The 17,957-nt window shown below is 42.8% G+C and overlaps 1 protein-coding gene and 1 non-coding gene across 2 annotated transcripts; both read right to left on the reverse strand.

Annotated features, from left to right (window-relative positions):
- Positions 1-695: 695 nt before the first annotated feature.
- LOC148115612 (uncharacterized) lies at positions 696-8,653 on the reverse strand. The gene is made up of 4 exons (XM_087888136.1): positions 8,247-8,653; positions 5,781-5,894; positions 1,781-1,953; positions 696-1,047 (listed from the first exon to the last, which is right to left on the reverse strand). The coding sequence occupies exons 1-3, from the start codon at positions 8,296-8,298 to the stop codon at positions 1,790-1,792; spliced, it is 330 nt and encodes a 109-aa protein (XP_087744262.1). The 5' UTR covers positions 8,299-8,653; the 3' UTR covers positions 696-1,047; positions 1,781-1,789.
- Positions 8,654-17,578: 8,925 nt separating this feature from the next.
- Positions 17,579-17,651, reverse strand: TRNAA-UGC (transfer RNA alanine (anticodon UGC)). Its single transcript has one exon. It is a non-coding gene; the product is annotated as a tRNA-Ala (tRNA).
- Between the last annotated feature and the right edge of the window lie 306 nt (positions 17,652-17,957).

A 17,957-nucleotide genomic window follows, 5' to 3' on the forward strand; every position in this document is an offset into this window, starting at 1 on the left:
TCTACTCACAATAGAATTCCCTATGCCACCAAAGTTGAAATTTTGGGCTTGGACAATCTGGAACTGCACTGCCTGTGGTATGATCTAAGCATAGTACACAAAATTATCTGTTACAATGTCTTACCTGTCAATTTACTTGTTCTTCAGCTTCAAGCTCAATAATACACGGACAAACAATCAGTACAAAGTCAAGGTAAACCTCTCCAAACTTGATTGCAGAAAGTACGACTTCAGCAACAGAGTGGTCAACGCCTGGAATGCTCTACCTGAGACTGATGTTACATCCTTGAACCCTCACAGCTTCAACCTTAAACTGTCTACCGTGGACCTCACCCCATTCCTAAGAGGTCCATAAATGGGGCGTGCATAAACACACCAGAATGCCTACCGTCCCTGTCCTGCTGTCCCCATTTACTTGCATTCATTTCTTTCGTTCACATCTATGTTTATATTTATACCTGCTATCTTATACATGTTTGACAAACTAATAAATACTAAAATACTAAATACCTCAATGATTCCACCCTCACCCCCCATATCTGCTTAAAGAGGCATGAAGGAGATGTTATTTGATGGGCTACAAGAACAATCAATCTTCTCGAGAATAGTTGCTCAGGTTGATTCAGGTATGTTCTTCTAGTCATATCCGGAACAACAGACAAGAAGATGAAAAGTTAACTGAAATACACAACAAATTGATTTTGCAGATATATTCTGAGCATGCAAGTTACAAGAAGAATATAAACAACGTGGAGAGGGTTCCATTTCCAATTTTTTTATCACTGCACCAAATCACCAACATGAGCTAAGCAGAGCAATTATTATGCACAATGAATCGTCATGGAATTTCTTTTATATATGTATTATACACCATGTAGGCTGCAATCCCCTGCAGGTGTCTTCAGGAATAAGTTTCATTAAATCAAGGATGAGCAGTGTGTGATCCCTCCAAATGTTGTTGGATGGCAAGTCCCCACATCCCTTGCTCAGAAGGATGTTTCGAAGTGGCATTCAATAAAATCTGGAAAGGGCCCCCATTGCTAATCCCTGGATTAAAAGAGAAACAAGATACAGATTAGAGACTAACGTTGTAGATATTCGATGCTCTTGGCAAATTCTGCAGATGGAAAAAAAAAGAAGATTTCTGAGGAGTCACGGTGTTGGAAGAAATATCCTTCTGGGTTCAGTTCCAAGTGGGGAAAAAGACACTGGATTCATGAAAGTTGCTTGGAAAGAAGGTTTATTGATGAACAGGATCACATGGCTTGAGTTCCTGAGCAGAAAAAGGGCCAAGATGCTGAGAATGCCTTGGGATTATGCCCTCTGTTGGGCTTTGAAATTGAGCTTCTATTCTGATTGGTTGTCAGAATGCCTCCCATGGGGCCATGCAGGGGCAACTCTGTAGTCTGTCCTGAGTCCCAAGCTTGGTTGAGCCTTCCTGGGTAAGACTATCTTCCCAGGTACCATGTGGTGAGTTCTGCTCCTAGATGGGTAGAGGGCTGATCCTACCTTTGTTGGATCTTGGGTGAGGGCATTTGCTTATGAATAGACCTAGCTATCTCTTTATCTCTTAAGTGCTTAAATCTGCTGTGAGCTATTGAGGAGGGTGGGGGCTATTAAGTGTGAGTCTGCTTCCTGCCTAAAAAAACATGTTTCTCCATTTCTCATCCAGGGAGGTATAATATTCTGCCTTTTTAATGTTTCCTAGAATATTTCATTTTTCTAGGAGTGGGGTGGGTGCTAACTTCCTACATAAGAGAACATCAGCCACAATACTTACCAACTTTCTCTAATTCCAATTCTGAGGAAAAGGTGGTATTTCTCCATTGCATTTGTCAGTGGTGCAACAGGTTGAAACGCGAACATATGGATCCGCCTTCGTTGTTTTGTTGCACAACCAATCTCCAAGTCTGCTATAGATACAGGTATACCTTGCATAGTAGAGCTCACCATCTGCAAGGGGAAAGAGAAGAATATGTGAAATGGGTAGCTTAAAAAAAAGAAAAGAAAAAACAATACATGGCGAGGAAAGAAGGAACTTGCTGTCTACCTGATGTATCGGATCAACTGCTCTCTGCATTGGCTGTGCTGCTTGGAGCCAATGGGTATGACTGATCCAGTATCCTGAACAACTGGTTTCTAAGCTTGATATAAGTGATGGAATAGAGTGATCTAGTACAGCAGTCTCCAACCTTGGCAACTTTAAGACCTGTTGTTGTGACCCCGACTCCCGAGCCTGTCCTAACAGAGGAAGAGGACTCAGAAGGTGATGGGGAGGAACTGATAAGGCCTCCCTCTCCAGGACCCTCCTCTCTGGCAATGCCTCAGGTTCCATCTGAAGGCCAAGAGGAACAGCCAGGAGGAAAGCAAATTGGAACAACAACAGATAGGGAGCGAGGATAATGAATCCTGGCTTGATCCCAGGCAGCGTCGGAGGGAGAAGCGTGCGCAGCAACAAAAGAGGTGTGGGAGGACCAGAGATTGAGCTGAGTCACTGAGCCACACCCCACAAGGAATAAAAGTGGGTGTGATTGCTCTTCAGGCTTTGTGACGGTCAAAGTTAAAAACCTGAGTCACATCACGTTACCTGAAATCTGGCTTGTGCATATTTTAGATTGGAACTTGGCCAATTCTGGCTTTGTGGATTACTTTTTGCTACTGAACTGGACTGAGAAGAAACTCTCTCTTGCTGACTGTGAGTGAAAACTGACTTGCCAAGCATTTCGCAGTTTACTGCCAAAACTCTTATCTGCAAGGGTTTCTAGTCTGATTGCTTAATAAAATCTTGGCAGGCATGCCTGGTTGTGTGTTTGCCTGTGTGGGGAAGGGGGTTAACTCCCAGAATTCCACAGCCAGCTTTGCTGTGGTATTTGCAGTAAAAACACACCGTAAATAACCATTAAAATTTAAATATACAGAACAACACGGGAGAATGTTTTGAAGACTCGCACACAATGGAATCCCCTAGCACCTCTCTGTTATTTATTAGCGTCCCTGCAATCTCTTTGGCTGAGTAACTCTTGCCAAGTAAGGACACAGCCTTGAAAAGTTTACAAGCTCTCCAATGAACAAACACCAAGCTTTGTTGGCTGTACTTTTCTCTGTGGGTGGGGCTGCCCTTTTAGTGTGGCAGGAGGAGGGGATCAGAGAAGATAGATAGATGAAGCCTGTTGGGCGGAGGTGGTGAACTAGGAACTAGGTGACCATGAATTGCAATTCTTCTTTGGACACAAAGTCTGGTTGGATGACCAGAAGATCTGCCCACCTCTCAGGTCACCATAGGGTTGTTGTTTTTGTGGGGAAAGTGGATGCTAGGAACATCATTACATACACCTGTTATGGGGTTATGTCTGCAGTCTTGGCAGGTGTGGGATGTGTTCCCTGGCTCTCGAGGAGCTGCCTTCAGCTGTGTCTGTGAGGTATTTCCGGTTCCTGTCATATGTAGATATATAGCTGTAATGATGGTTTGTTAAGGGCTTTTTTATGGATGATTAAACCTACCTGAAACATGGTGTCAGAAGCTTAAATCCGTGTCTTCCGGAACATTTGAAGCATACTCCTGAAAGCTAAGCAATGGAAGTATGGCAGCTGCTAACAGTATACCTCTGCCTGAGCCTATGAGGGTGAGTGGAGACTGCAGTAGCAATTGAAATGTGTTGGGGCAGAGTTTGAAGATTATGCCTTAGCTACAGGCTTGGAAGAGAAGTTGGCAGCAGTTCAAGCTGCCACATTAAGGAGATTGATGGGCAGTGAATGCCTCCATATCTACAGACACAATTTAACCCTTTCTGTGGAGCAAGAAAGAGATACCAAAGTTATTCTAGATGCTTTAGAGACTTATTTCAGACCTCTCAAAAATTTTATTTTTGAAAGTTACATATTTGGCAGCTCCTCGAGAGCCAGGGAACCCATCTCAAACCAATCCTGCCAAGACTGCAGACATAACCCCGTAACAACATCCTCTTGAGTTGTACAAAACAAATTGTGGGATTGAAATTTAATAACACACATGTGAAGATGTGCACCCGATAAAGTGGTTCTAAGTGCAGCTCAACATGAGAGCCAGCTTGATTGAAGGTGATGAACCAGAAACCAGGAGAATGTAAGTTCTAGTTCTTCCTTAATCATGGAAGCTGGCTGGTGTCTGGAGATAATTACTCTGTCTCAGGCCATCCCACTCGGGGTGTTACACTGTCTTGAATTGTACAAAATAAAAGCAGGATCTCACAATAAAAAAAAAAAAAGGTACCCTCTCGACATGAAAAGAAAAAAAAGGAAAAGGAAAGCATTAATTACTGTCTGTGAGAGTGTTTACACCAGAAATTAAGCAACAAGCTCCCCAAATCCCATTTTAGAGCCCCCAAGACCATTGCGGTTCTTACCATGGGAGTTCAATGAGTACATATTGCTGCTCAGATTTCAATTCCCATCTTTGTTTTTTTTTTTTTTAAATGCTTTCAGTGGATCAGCAAGGAACATTCTCTGAAATCTGGCTAATTTTAACATTTGCCCCACGTATCCCACCAGCTACAATAACAATAATGCCCATCTCTTATCTATCCAAGAGGGGTCAACAACCTCCAGATCTTTTGGACAACAGCTCTCATAATCCTTGGCCACTTGTCCACATTGGCTGCTGATTAAGAAGGAATCAGTCTGCCAACTTCTGCTTTAGATCAGGTCTGCATCATGTTTGACCTCTGCTTTCAACAAGAAGGGTCAATTTAGGTGCAGATGATAATGAAGAGGTCTTCAAACTTGGCAGCTTTAAGACTTGTGGACTTCAACTCCCAGAATTCAACTCCCCAGCATAGCTGGCTGGAGAATTCTGGGAGTTGAAGTCCACAAGTCTTAAAGCTGCTAAGTTTGAAGACCTCTGTGATAATGGAACAAATTGTATGCCTCGCGTGCCACCTAGAAGAGGGGTCCATAGATCTAAGTTTGGACAAGATGAATTTAGGCAACATTGAACAGGAGGAAGCAAAGAATAACGACAACTCTGTGATGTGTGGAATCAAGTGGTCTTCACATTCTCCATTTGGAAAACCATTGGTCAGTTTAGACCAGTGATGGCTAACCTTTTCCTGACTGAGTGTCCAAAGCTTGCATGTGCACAAACCCCCAAAATGCAATGCGCGTGCAGCCCCCGGCATGTGCCCTGCCCCCTCACATGCAAGTTCCCCCCTCATGTGTCCCACCCCTGCATGCACATATGCTCCCTCTCATGTGCCCCACCCCTGCATGCACATATGCTCCCTCTCATGTGCCCCACCCTTGCGCATGTGCATGCCCCCACATGCTCCCCAACCCCACGTGCATGCACCCTGTATGGGCTCTGACCCCTGAGCATGTGCGACAGAGACACAAAGACTCGCTGGCCGGCTGGAGGCGTGCGCAGATGCGTGGCAGACCTGGGGCGACAGCTCGTGTGCCCACAGAGAGAGGGCTCTACGTGCCAATTCTGGCACATGTGCCATAAGTTCGCCACCGCTGGTCTAGACCAGGGGTGGGCAATTGTGGCTCTTTTACAACCTGTGGATCAACTCCCAGAATTCCTGGGACAGCCAAGCTGTCTCCCTGAATTCTGGGAGTTGAAGTCCACAGGTTGGAAAAGAGCCACAATTGCCCACCCCTGGCCTAGACAAACCTAAACAGAATACCATTCTTAAAATATCAAAAACCACCATCCAAGATTCTCGCCTGTGCTAAATTGTATTCACATCCCCATATCTGGCTGGCTTTCTTTCCCTTATTGCGTGATTTTCATCCTTGCATCTTACCGCGATAACTTGCATATGTGTAACATTGTCCAGAGTAAGTCTTACAGATCTCTTCTTTGTCATAGCAAACTTTGCCATTTCCAGAACCACAGAATCTACAGAAGATACCTTGGACTGACAGAGAAGAGAAGAGTGTTAAAGAGACACGAACTCCGCAAACAAAGGCATGGAGCACCTGAAGTGGTTTTGCTCAAATTTGAATAAGAAGCAAGAACTGATTTGCAAGTACAGGAATTTTCCCTAAGCAGACACATTTTGCGAGAAATCTATTTCTCTTCCTGATTAGATTACAGATTAAAAGAGTTGGAAGGGACCTTGTAGATCATTTTATCCAACCCTCAAAACCCTGTTGTTCCACCAGGCTGGGCTATCAAGGTAAAGATTTTAATTGGTTTTTAAAAATGAGATTTTAAATTTGGGGTTTTAAATTGAGCTTATCATTTAATAATTTTAATAATTTTTAAATTTTGTCTGTCTTTGTGCTTTTAATCAGGCTGTACACCACCCTGAGTCCTTCAGGAGAAGGGCGGTATAGAAATAAAATAAATAAATAAATAATAAATAAATAAACCCACCCCCCTTAGCAGACTTGAGAACATTTCTGCTTCCCAGAAATGCTTTATATCTCATGGATGGCCACAGCCCTATTTCGATGTTTTTGAAGTAGACAGAAATTTGCCACAAATAGAGAGGCAAAGGTTTGATTGTACGGCAACTACTGCAAAACCAGACACAATTTTGTGCCCCTAAATGAAATAAAAACCCTAAATTAGAAAATGCATATAAAATATAATGGCTAACCAAATCCAATGACAATTTTCATATTTTCAAGAAGAAACGAGTGCAAAGTATAACCGGGCAACCCATATTGTTCAGCCAAAAATAAGACAGTGAATAAAATATATCAGGTGCAACTCTTTTATTTATCCTTTTCATAGTTGAAAACCAATCTTTTACAACCACCGTGCATGTAGGGAGGATTAAATCTCCACCTTCTACAGATTACTTTGGGGAAATTCAGTTTCATCTTTGCAAAGATTTTTTTAATTTACAATGACGATAAGAGATTTCTGCTATAGGAGCCCCTTTAAAAAACAGCCAGTGAAGCTTTTAAAAGGCACCAAGAACAGAAATCAATTTTAGTAAGCAAGCAGCTGGAAAATGGGGGAAGCCTTAAGCCTTCTGTTGTACCCTGGCTTGTCCTGTAGACAACAAAAATCAGAAAGATGGCTGCCATTTTTGCATTTAATCCCCATTCTCCACCCTCAAAAACTGAAGAAGTTTCGCAACTCAAATCATCCTTAACCCCAGTCAAATGATTTGGCTTCGGGGGCAGGTCAAGAAAAGCGGAGGCTTCCAACTGCTTAAAATAGGAACAAGTCTCTTTGGAGCAATTCAGACATTGCAGAGGGCAAGTGCAGATGGATCAGACTCTACTTCATTCTCTGGGAAATGCAGGCTATGGAATGGGGTTGTCCCAAGGAAGGAATGTCTTGAACAGGATTGGAGAACAGTAAGTCCTGAGGTGTTATGTATCTACCCAGAAGAATCAGGTGGGTGAAGAGTAGACTACCTAAGTCATCTTCCCCCTATCATGAATTCTGGAAAAATAAACATCTGAATATGGATGAGGTTTCCTGGAATCTCTCTCTCTCTGTGTGCTCTGCAGAATTAGGCATACCAGCTAATCTATTAATTTCTGCATGGTGAGTTTTTCCAGGTTCCTGCCAATCAGCACCATTTTAAGTCCTGACAACCGGCCATTTTACTGACTGAATCTCTGCTGTTTCTATCCTTCCATCCATTCCCTGATGGAGTGGAGTGGAGTGGAGTGGAGTGGAGTGGAGTGGAGTGGAGTGGAGTGGAGTGGAGTAGAGTAGAGTAGAGTAGAGTAGAGTAGAGTAGAGTAGAGTAGAGTAGAGTAGAGTAGAGTAGAGTAGAGTAGAGTAGAATAGAATAGAATATATATTTTTTAGAATAGAATAGAATTCTTTATTGTCCAATTCTTGATTGGACAGACAAGGAATTTGTCTTTGGTGAATACGCTCTCAGTATACATAAAAGAAAAGATACATTCATCAAGAATCATAAGGTACAACACTTAATGATAATCATAGGGAACAAATAAGCAATCAAATCTTACTAGGAAATAATAAAAACAATATAGGTTGTAAAGATATCAGCAACATGGATATAGCCATGAGTGGGAAGAGATAGGTACTAGTAAGGATGAGAAGAAGAATAGTGATACTGTCTTAGTAGTTAATTTGACAGTGTTGTGGGAATTAGTTGTTTAGCAGAGTGATGACATTGGGGGGGGAAAAGCTGTCCTTGTGTCTTGTTGTTCTTATTAGAAGACAGGAGGCCTTCTCAAAGCTAGGGGCTCAGCGAACACGCTCCTACAAGAGTTTTCACACCTTTCAGCTTTAAATTCAAATTGTACATCTCTAAAGTTAAAACACTTACCAGTGCTGTAGAGGAGCAGAGCCGGGAAGCCGAGTAGAAAAATCAGATTCATCCTGTTTTTTTTAGATCTCTCAAGTGGAAATGTCCCAAGCCAATATTAACAAGCAAAAAAAAAAAAAGAAAAAAAAAGGAATAAACAGCAGGAATTCAATGCGGGATTGGCTTTCTTCTGTGCGTTCACCAAACTTCCAAGATCAGCCAATAAAGCATGGGACAAAGATGCATGCGTATGTTGTCTTTTGGGAGTGAAAAGAGACAGATACTGCAGCCAAACAAAGTCCCATGAGTTGGCAAACAAATCAATAACTCTGTACACGGTGCCCTTTATGTCATTTCCACAGGATCCATCCCTAAAAACATTGGGCCAGTGGAACATTTGTCTGCGATTCTGCAAAGAAAAAAAAACCCATGATTGCTCATTCTTCCAATTAAATAGCAGGAAAAGAAGTCTTGCCCAGAAGAGAAATCCAAATGAAAGCAGAATAACACCCATCAGAATAACAGAGTTGGAAGGGACCTTGGAGGTCTTCTAGTCCAACCCCCTGCCTAGGCAGGAAGCACTACACCACTTCAGACAAATGGTTATCCAATATCTTCTTAAAAACTTCCAGTGTTGGAGCATTCACAACTTCAGGAGTCAAGTCATTCCACTTTTTAATTGTTCTAATTGTCAGGAAATTTCTCCTTAGTTCTAAGTTGCTTCTCTCCTTGATTATCTTCCATCCATTGCTTCTTGTCCTGCCTTCAGGTGCTTTGGAGAATAGCTTGACTCCCTCTTCTTTATGGCAGCCCCTGAGATATTGGAAGACTGCTATCATCTCTCCCGTAGTCCTTCTTTTCATTAAACTAGACATACCCAGTTTCTGCAACTGTTCTTCATATGTTTTAGCCTCCAGTCCCCTAATCATTTTTGTTGCTGTTCTCTGCACCAAAGCATATCCAAGTTTTGGCTGCCCACTATAGGAAGCCTTCCCCTCTAGAGAATGAAATAAAAGCCTTCCATCCTTTTGAGGTAGGTAAAGTGAGGATCCGGTTTGTGGGGGCAATAAGCTGACTTTGTATAAAAAAGAACACTGCTTAGGGGAGGGCCGAAAGCCCTACTAAGCAGGTATATACAAAAGTATGAAGGCTATTGCTTAACACATTACAAGCCGCCCTGAGTCTCTGGAGAAGGGCGGCATATAAATCGAATAAATAAATAAATAAATAAACTTCACTCTCCATCAGTAGGTTTCACTCTTAAAACAAACAGGTCTTGAGCTTCTAGGAGAGCCACCTTCAGAAGTTTATCTCTTGTTGTTTTTCTCAATATTATATTGTGGAAAGCCACCCCTCGCCCCCAGAGAAGGATGAAATATTTTGAGGAATATTTTAAAAAGATAGAATATTACATTTCCCTAAATGAGAAATGGAGAAACATGTGTTTTTTTAGAGGCAGGAAGCAGACTCAGTCTTCTTAATAGCCCCCAGCAGATATTTTATACCCATTAAGAAAGATTGGTCCGGCCTATTCAGAAACCAGCCCCAGTCTCCCTGCAGAAACTGAGGAGGCCACCTTTTAGAAATGCAGATTTGGTAATGCATTCAAGACAAGATATTCTGAAACAAAGGCGGAATGGTAGGATTAGAAGCAGCCCAAAGCAGCTCAAAGCCCTTTCATTGCACCACCCACCGAGCAGTCCAAACTTCAAACTAACTTAGCTCAGACAAACACCTAGGATTTGAATTTCCTCTTTTGCCTATAGAGTCAGCTATGACTCCTACATAACCTCTTCAGGACCCCATAGGACTCTGACAATGGCCAATAGAAGACATGTTCTTGCACAGGAACAGGAAGCTCAAGTGCAAAGCCCAAAGAAAGTATAACTCCCCCCAACTCAATTTTGTCAGCTGCCCAGAACCACAAACCTATGAGGTTCTGCTTCATCAATAAACCATCTTTCCAATCAGCTTCCATGTTTCTAGTGTCTTTCTCCCAGCTTGAAACTGAACCAGATGGATATTTCTTCCCATGTCCCAAGTCCTTCCATCTTTCTTCACAGAATTTGTTTTCTGATCCCTGGCGATGCCCATTGTTGTTTGAAACTTCTCATGGTGCTGCCAAAAATGTCATGTGCCTTTCTTACAACATCTCCTATTCTGCTTGCAATGAGTCAATATTCAAGTCACTTTGACCCAAGTACTGCTACTAATCCAGGTTTTGGGGATGTATTTTGAAAAGTGATCCTGTAAAGTAGAATTGGGAGGTTGCTACGGTAGAAAGTTTGCTTTCTCCCACAGTTTCCACAGGAAAAGGAGAAAGTTTGGGAGTCCCCTCAGATTATAACAGGGGTGGAAATTTTCCACACTTAACCTGTTCCACCATCTCTGCTATCTTACTTGTGTTGGAAGAAATGTCCATCTGGGTTCAGTTCCAAGTGGGGAGAAAGACACTGGAAACATGGTGGCGGTTTGGAAAGATGGGTTTTTTTTTTAATTGAAAATTTTTTACAAATACAAATTTTTCCCCATTTCCCCCCCCTTTCCCTTCCTAACCCTCCCTAACCCTCCCCTCTTCCCATGACTTCCCCAAGGTGAAATCCAAATCCAAATAGTACTTTACCACACATCTATTCTACCCCCTGTGTACTATACATTTCTACATAACATTGAACTATTCTACCCCCTATATACTATACATTTCTACACAACATTCAAGTAAAAACTATCTGGTACTTCCTAGTTTGGTATTTGTTCTGCACATAGTCTATCCATTTCTTCCACTCCCATGCATAAGTCTCTTGAGTCCGGTCTTTTAAGTATGCTGATATCTTCGCCATTTCTGCAAAACTGGCCACCTTCAAAGTCCATTCTTCGATAGTAGGCAAAACATCCCTTTTCCAATATTGACCAATCAGTAACCTAGATGCTGTCACCATATATAATATCAATTTTATCTCACCCCTTGAAAAATCCTTAACTATGCCCAATAAGAACAATTGAGGAGAAAATTGGAGTTTTTTCTTCAGAACATTTTGCACAACCCACCAAATTTTTATCCAGAAAGCCTTCACTTTCTTGCAAGTCCACCATATATGATAATATGTAGCATCTAAACAATCACATCTCCAACATTTTGGTTGAACATTAGGATACATACACGACAATTTCTTAGGATCTAAATGCCACCTATAAAACATTTTATAAAAATTTCCCCTCAAATTCTGTGATTGCGTAAATTTAACATTCTGAACCCAATTTTTTTCCCACGTTTCCATCATAACTGGTTCTGCAAAATTTTGCGCCCATTTTATCATACAATCTTTAACCTGGTTTTTAACGATGGACAGGACCACATGGTTTTGAGGTTCTGGGCAAAAAAAGGGAAGAGATGCTGAGAATCTCTGGGTTTTATACCCTCTTCTAGCTTTGAACTTCCTGAGGCACAGGAAGAGTATCCTGATTGGTTGCTGTCAGAGGTCATAGCTAGCTTTTTAGGTTGTCTCTGTGTTAAGTTTGGTTGAATCTTGCTGGGTGATACAATGAAGGGCAATTAAATGGCTCTGCCTGAAGGAGGTAGATCTTTGTTATGTAGAATGGACTGGCACAGACCTTAATGGCCCATTGACAAAGGGTGGGGGGGGAGAGCTGAGTTTCTGCCTCCCTTTTAGGGGAAATATTCTGCCCTTTTAATATTTCCTTAAATATTTTCATTTTCTAGGAGAGGGGCGGGTTTTAACTTCCTACACTTGAAACAAAAAAGATTCCAGAATATAATGAGAAAGGAGAAAAAAAAAGGCTGGGAAACAGGCCCCTCATCAGTCAATAGGAGTGTTGATTTACCACCAGCCTATTAAGTACTTCGAAGGCGAGGGTTGGGCAGCACAAGCAAACGATAGCCAACTACTTAACAACCAGCCATCAACATCTAAAAAACCACTTACAACAGGCACTATAAATACCACACACAGAACAGCACACATTCTGCTAGAGAGAAGTTCCCTGAAGATGGGCTCCAGCAGAAGCCACCTCAGTGCCTTCTGCCGTGCCCTTTCTTTTTTCAGCAAGCCAGGCTGGCTTAACATATTTTTTAATATATTTTAAAATATTTTTTAATTGGTTTGTTATCTTAAATTGGGGCCAAATTAATATATATCCTTTTAATTGTTTTTAATGTTTGTATTGTATGTTTTTATCTGGCTATACACCGCCCTGAGTCCCTCGGGAGAAGATGCGGTATATAAATTCGAAATAAAATAAAATAAAATAAAAATAAAAATGAGTCTGAAAGCTCGGAAGACAAAATCTCTGGTCCCAGTGACCAACCCAGATTGGATCTGGCCACATTATCCTGGGAAACGTATATTCACCTTCATTTGAGAAAGAAAATAAGTCCCAAAACAGAGAGGGGAATAATGCCAGGACCGAATCAATATTCTCCCTAGTAAGCTGATACAGCATCCTGAAGCAAATTTCATCATGCGAGATTGCACATTTTTTGTTGTCTAAATTTTTCTGGAGTGACAGGTATTTTAAAAATTAAATGAAATTAAGAGCACAGGAGCAAAAAGCAAGATCAAGCTAGCTGCAATATCAAACAATACAAACATAGAAAAGCGTTTTTTTAAAAAATCTGTTTTTTCTTTAAAAAAACATTTTGTACAAAAGAACAAAAGGTGATTCTGTCTAGAAGAGCACACAACTAAGGGCTGGGGCCACCACCAAATAGGTCCTCCTTGTAACTAGTAACTAGTTTATTTATTTAGCATATGGCTGGTCACACACAGCATTAAAACACTTTAATGGTTAAAAACAATTAAAACAATAAAAAAGCAATAAAAAACTAGTAACTTCATTAAACAAGGGTGCAGGTGGGAGAGTCCAGTATAATCTTAGAGTCTGACTTGGTACAGAAACCTTCTACAGATGGGTTTTAAAACAGAAAGCAAAGCAACAACCCTTGTAACAAGGGTGTAAAAGAGAATGTTGCAATCGTTAGTTTGATCATTTACTTTCTGCTTATCTTTCCACACACCCCCTTTTCAATGGCAAACACTGAAATGCTCACTGAAGTGAAGAAAGTTAGCAGCCACCCCTCTTAGAAGAATGAAATATTATAGAAAATATTAAAAAGGCAGAATATTATACGTCCCTGGATGAGAAAAGGAAAAATGCTCTTGGAAAGCAGCCTCCACCTTTGTTAATAGTCCCAGAAAGACTGGGCCATCCTATCTACAAGACAAAAGGCCTTCAGCTCCAGGGTAATAGGATTAGTCCTCACTCAAGAACCAAACCAGGACAAAACCATTAAATCATAAGAGGAATTGCCCAACACCCTTTCAGAACACAAGCCTCTCAGTGGTGGGTTGCCCCCGGTTTGCACCGGTTCTATAGAACCAGTAGTAAAACTGGCAGGAGGCCCCGCCCACCGACCCCGACGTCACCAAAACGCTTCTGCACATGTGCGCGGCCCCGCTGCGAACCTGTAGTAAAGGTAAGTAGAACCCACCCCTGAAGCCTCTTCATTACATCATCACCCATTTAACCAAACCTGGGACACAGTCAGCCTAGAAGGTTAGCTGTGAGCGCCACATAGCCCCCTGGGAGCCTGACAGTCAATAGAATACCTGCCCTTACCACAGGAACAGGAAGCTCAGGTTCAAAGCCCAAGAGAGGCTATAAATAGCACTCACTCTCTACTCCATGTGTTCAATTGCACCAGGACCATGTGCTTAATAGTTCTGCTCCATTAAACCAGCTTTCCAAGCAGACTCCTTGTTTCCAATGTCTTTCTCCCCTCTTGGAACTGAACCCAGATGGACATTTCTTCCAACAGAAGCGAATGGGTATCCTTTCCAGTGTGGGTAGAACCTTCATCCATCTCTGACTCCAGGATTACAGGATTCAGAAGTCTGCCTTACAGACTCTCTTTTTCCAAAATGAAAGGAGTCCGGATTTGCTGTGTCTGGTAAGCACTATCCACACCAGTGGTGAAATCCTCCATGGATTGCCACCACACATTGCCGCTGTCCACACATCCATGGTGTGCGCCAAATGTGCATTGCATGCAGAAAAAGAAGGCTTAACAAGGTAAGTAGAAAAATGAGGGGGTATGAACTGGTAGCTTTTTTTTACTCCTCGTTCACCTGAACTGGTAGTGCTTTTATCACTACCTGTTTGCCCGAACCGGTATGAACCGGTAGCATTTCACCCCTGATCCACACATGTTGGATCCTGCCCACATTAACAACACACATTTCTTTGGTGCTTTCCCTTTATCTGTATCTCTAGTCTACAAACACAGCTACATTGATTAAAAGCTAAAGCTCTTAACTGAAAAAGATCCCATCATCTCTTCAGGCTAAGCAGTTGCCCAGCATTAAGATATATTTCTCAGCAACTTAGAAGCATCACATTGGGGGAGATGCAGAAACTGTTGAAGGACTTTCTATGGATGGGGCAAAATAAAGGAGAATGGTTGGAGAATGCAGGCATTGATCCTGCTACCTCTTACATGCTAAGCAAGCGCTCTACCATTTGAGCTAATTCCCCAGCTGCCAGATAGCCCTGTTGCAAAGTTTCCTAAGAAAGAAGCCAAGATAACATACAGAAACTAACAGGAGAAGATTGGTGTTCTATATTGAGAGTGCAATCCAACCTACCTACATCAAAGGAAGCCCCTTGAATCTAGACTAGGGGTGTCAAACTCATGTCATCACATCGCCATGTGACATATCGGGACTGCCCCCCCTTTCGCTAAACCGGGGGTGGGCATGGCCAACATGTGATGCATCTGGCTCACGGGCTGATCTAGACCTTCCGAGGGATGCCTGAATTAGCAGTAACAGGCACCCATTCAACTCAGGTGGATCTGGTTAAGTGGTGATCCAGTCACTTGGGGATAATCATTAAACCATGGTTAATCAAGGGTTAGCATGACACATTTTGCTCCAAAGCAAAAGAGCTTCTCTAGCATCATACCAAATAGGGTCAGAATCCTGCCCAGGTGCTGTATCCAGCTATGAGAAGGAAATATTTTGCTCAGATCCCTAGTGAAACTTCAGCCAGGTCCTCAGTGGGCATGGTAATCTAAGAACTATTATTTTATAGAAAAAAAAGATGGAGGCACTTCAACATTTGATTATGTCCCCTTGATGTTGCTTTCCAATATTTTAATTGCTTTTTGTTTTTCAGGCAAGGAACTCACTGATCATTGGTTGTTGACAAAATGAAATCTCTGACTTGAGAATCTCTAGCTCCCAATATAACTCCACAACCCAGCATAGCACACTGTCAACTCACAAAACATCCCTGGCCTGCTCTCGAGCTGCCTTAGGTGAGGGGAATGGGAAACCGACGAAGCAGCATGGCAACCAAATACAGGAGCACATTCCAGACATATCTCTCTTAAGGCTGTCTCCCAGGGTTACCCACAGCGGCCGGAGGGGAGTGATCTCTATAACTCGCGAAATTGTTCTATTGGCGAATGTGATTGATGACACACCCTGTGGGGAGGGGGGAAACAGGGTCATGATTGGAATGTAAATTACGTGGGGTCAGAATTGCCTTCACTTGGAACGTGCCAACATGAAGCTCCTAATAAATAATTGGATTTCTTTTGAAGCTTGGCTCAAGGCTCATGATTTAATTAGTGCATCGGTCGAAATCCTGACACACACATTTGGTTCTTAAAGTCTTGTCAATTAGATGATTGATTGCTAGACAGACATAGACAGAGGGATATCAGAGATTATAGATATGTTGGAAAATGTCAAGGCTAAAATTCTCATTGGGCTAATAAGATTCCTCCCCCCCCCACTTTTCCTCTCACATGGAAAGTGAGCTCAGTGTCAGTCACATTTCTGAATGTTTTGAGACAATTAGAGAATTGTGACTTCATACAAAAGAAGACGTTAGTAGAATTGACAGAATTGATGTGGAGATCGGGTGGAAAATTGCCAACTTGGCTGGAAGAATGGGTTAAGCTAGGGGTGTCAAACTCACATCATCACAGCGGCATCACGTGACATATCAGGACTCCCCCCCCTTCGCTAAACTGGGCGTGGGTGTGGCGAGTGTGTGACGCAACTGGCCCGTGGGCTGGGAGTTTGACAGCCCAGTGTTAAGCGAAGGCCTAGCTTGGTGTCATGGCACATCTGTAAGTGATGTAAGCTTGGCCTCTCCCAAGTCCCATGAAGTTGAATCTGATCATTCCCATGGGAAGGCAAGCAGCCTGGTGAGATTCTTGTAATGTACAGTAGGTGGTAGACAATAAAATTACTGAGTTTAGCTCTTCATGAATGGCTCTGATTATTTGCTTCTTGGAAGATCCTGGGCATTCATAGTCCTCATTCATGAATCCTGGGCATTCATAGTTCTACTAGAAAACAATTAATAGCCCTCTTATAGGCTGAACAATTCCCAATTGCCTCTCAGATGTACTTCCCAGAGTATATGAAAGAACAGGAAGATGATAGGTCAGGGGTTTCAAACTTTCATTGAGGAGAGGGCGTGGCCAGGTTGGGCGTGGCCAGCTTAACATCACTCACGTCGGGAGGCACCAGGGGTGGGTTCTAAATATTTTTACTACCGGTTCTGTGGGCGTGGCTTATTTTGTGGGTCATGTGACTAGGAGGGCGTGTGACTAGATGGGTGTGGCTAGCTGGTCAGAGTCATTTCTGTAAGGTCCTCACACTTACGACCAGTCCTCGCACTTACGACCCAACTCATTTGTTTGCTTTTAACACTGATCAGCTGTAGGACGGCCCTTTGAAGCCCCGCGGCAAGAGTTTAAACAGTTTTTTTCCCTCTAGTCATCAGCTGGGGACTCAGAAGGCAGCAATAGATTGGGGGTGGGACCAAATAAAAGATAAGAATAACGTAGGTGGGTGGGTGGGTGGGAGGCCGGGGGTGGGGAGAACCGGTTCGGTGACATCATATCGTCACCACTACTGGCTCGGCCGGACCGGACCAAACCGGGAGGAACTCAGCACTGGGAGGCACCTGTGGTGGCCCGAGCACTCTGCCAGAGAAAATGGGCTCCTGAGTTCCATTTTTGGCTGTGATGGCCTCCTGCAACTCTCTGCCATCAGAAATGGAGCTTGGGAGGGCAGTGAGCAGCCTTCCCATGTTCCGTTTTCACTGGCAGAGTCACTGTGGGCCAGTCCTTCACTGTTTCCAGGGCAGCCCCACGGGCCAGATCTAAGCACCCTGCATGCCAGATAAAGCTCCTGGGCCTTGAGTTTGGCACCCCTGTGCTAGGTCATATCTAAAAAGAGATTTGATGAGAATGATTTTATACATGGATGGCAATGAAGGAGATAAAAATGGCCAAAATAAAATAATCACCTGACTGGAGAATGTGGGCATCGATCCCACCACCTCTTGCATGCAAAGCAAGCGCTCTACCATATGAGCTAATTCCCCAGCTCCAGCTTCCCTTGACTCACCAAACTTCAAGAATTCAGAATGCAGAAACTAAAGAGATTTAAAAAAAAAAAAAATGTCCAAGTAACCTGGCAAAATGGAGCAAAAGGTTGACTAGCACAATGCAGCCACTGCTCCTGCTATCTCTTGCATGTAAAGCAAGCACTCTATCCTTTGAGCTGATCGCACTACATCCTAGTAGTTCTGCTCCATCATTTCTCAAGAAAGAGCCACCTAGAGGCTGTTATGCAGAATCACCCAGGGTGGACCCACCAAAAACCTTTCTGATGAAGGTGGGCATCGATT

This window comes from Pantherophis guttatus, chromosome 2 (assembly GCF_059756535.1).
Source record: "Pantherophis guttatus breed Tessera chromosome 2, ASM5975653v1, whole genome shotgun sequence".
Classification (NCBI taxonomy): Eukaryota; Metazoa; Chordata; class Lepidosauria; order Squamata; family Colubridae; genus Pantherophis; species Pantherophis guttatus.

What these genes read in the sequence shown, in the direction of transcription:
- LOC148115612 (XM_087888136.1), bottom strand. Translation starts at nt 8,298, where the DNA reads ATGAATCTGATTTTTCTACTCGGCTTCCCGGCTCTGCTCCTCTACAGC. An exon ending in TCTGCTCCTCTACAGCACTG is followed by an intron (nt 5,895 to 8,246) that starts GTAAGTGTTTTA and finishes CTTCTCTGTCAG; the next exon opens with TCCAAGGTATCTTCTGTAGA. An exon ending in CACATATGCAAGTTATCGCG is followed by an intron (nt 1,954 to 5,780) that starts GTAAGATGCAAG and finishes TTCCCCTTGCAG; the next exon opens with ATGGTGAGCTCTACTATGCA.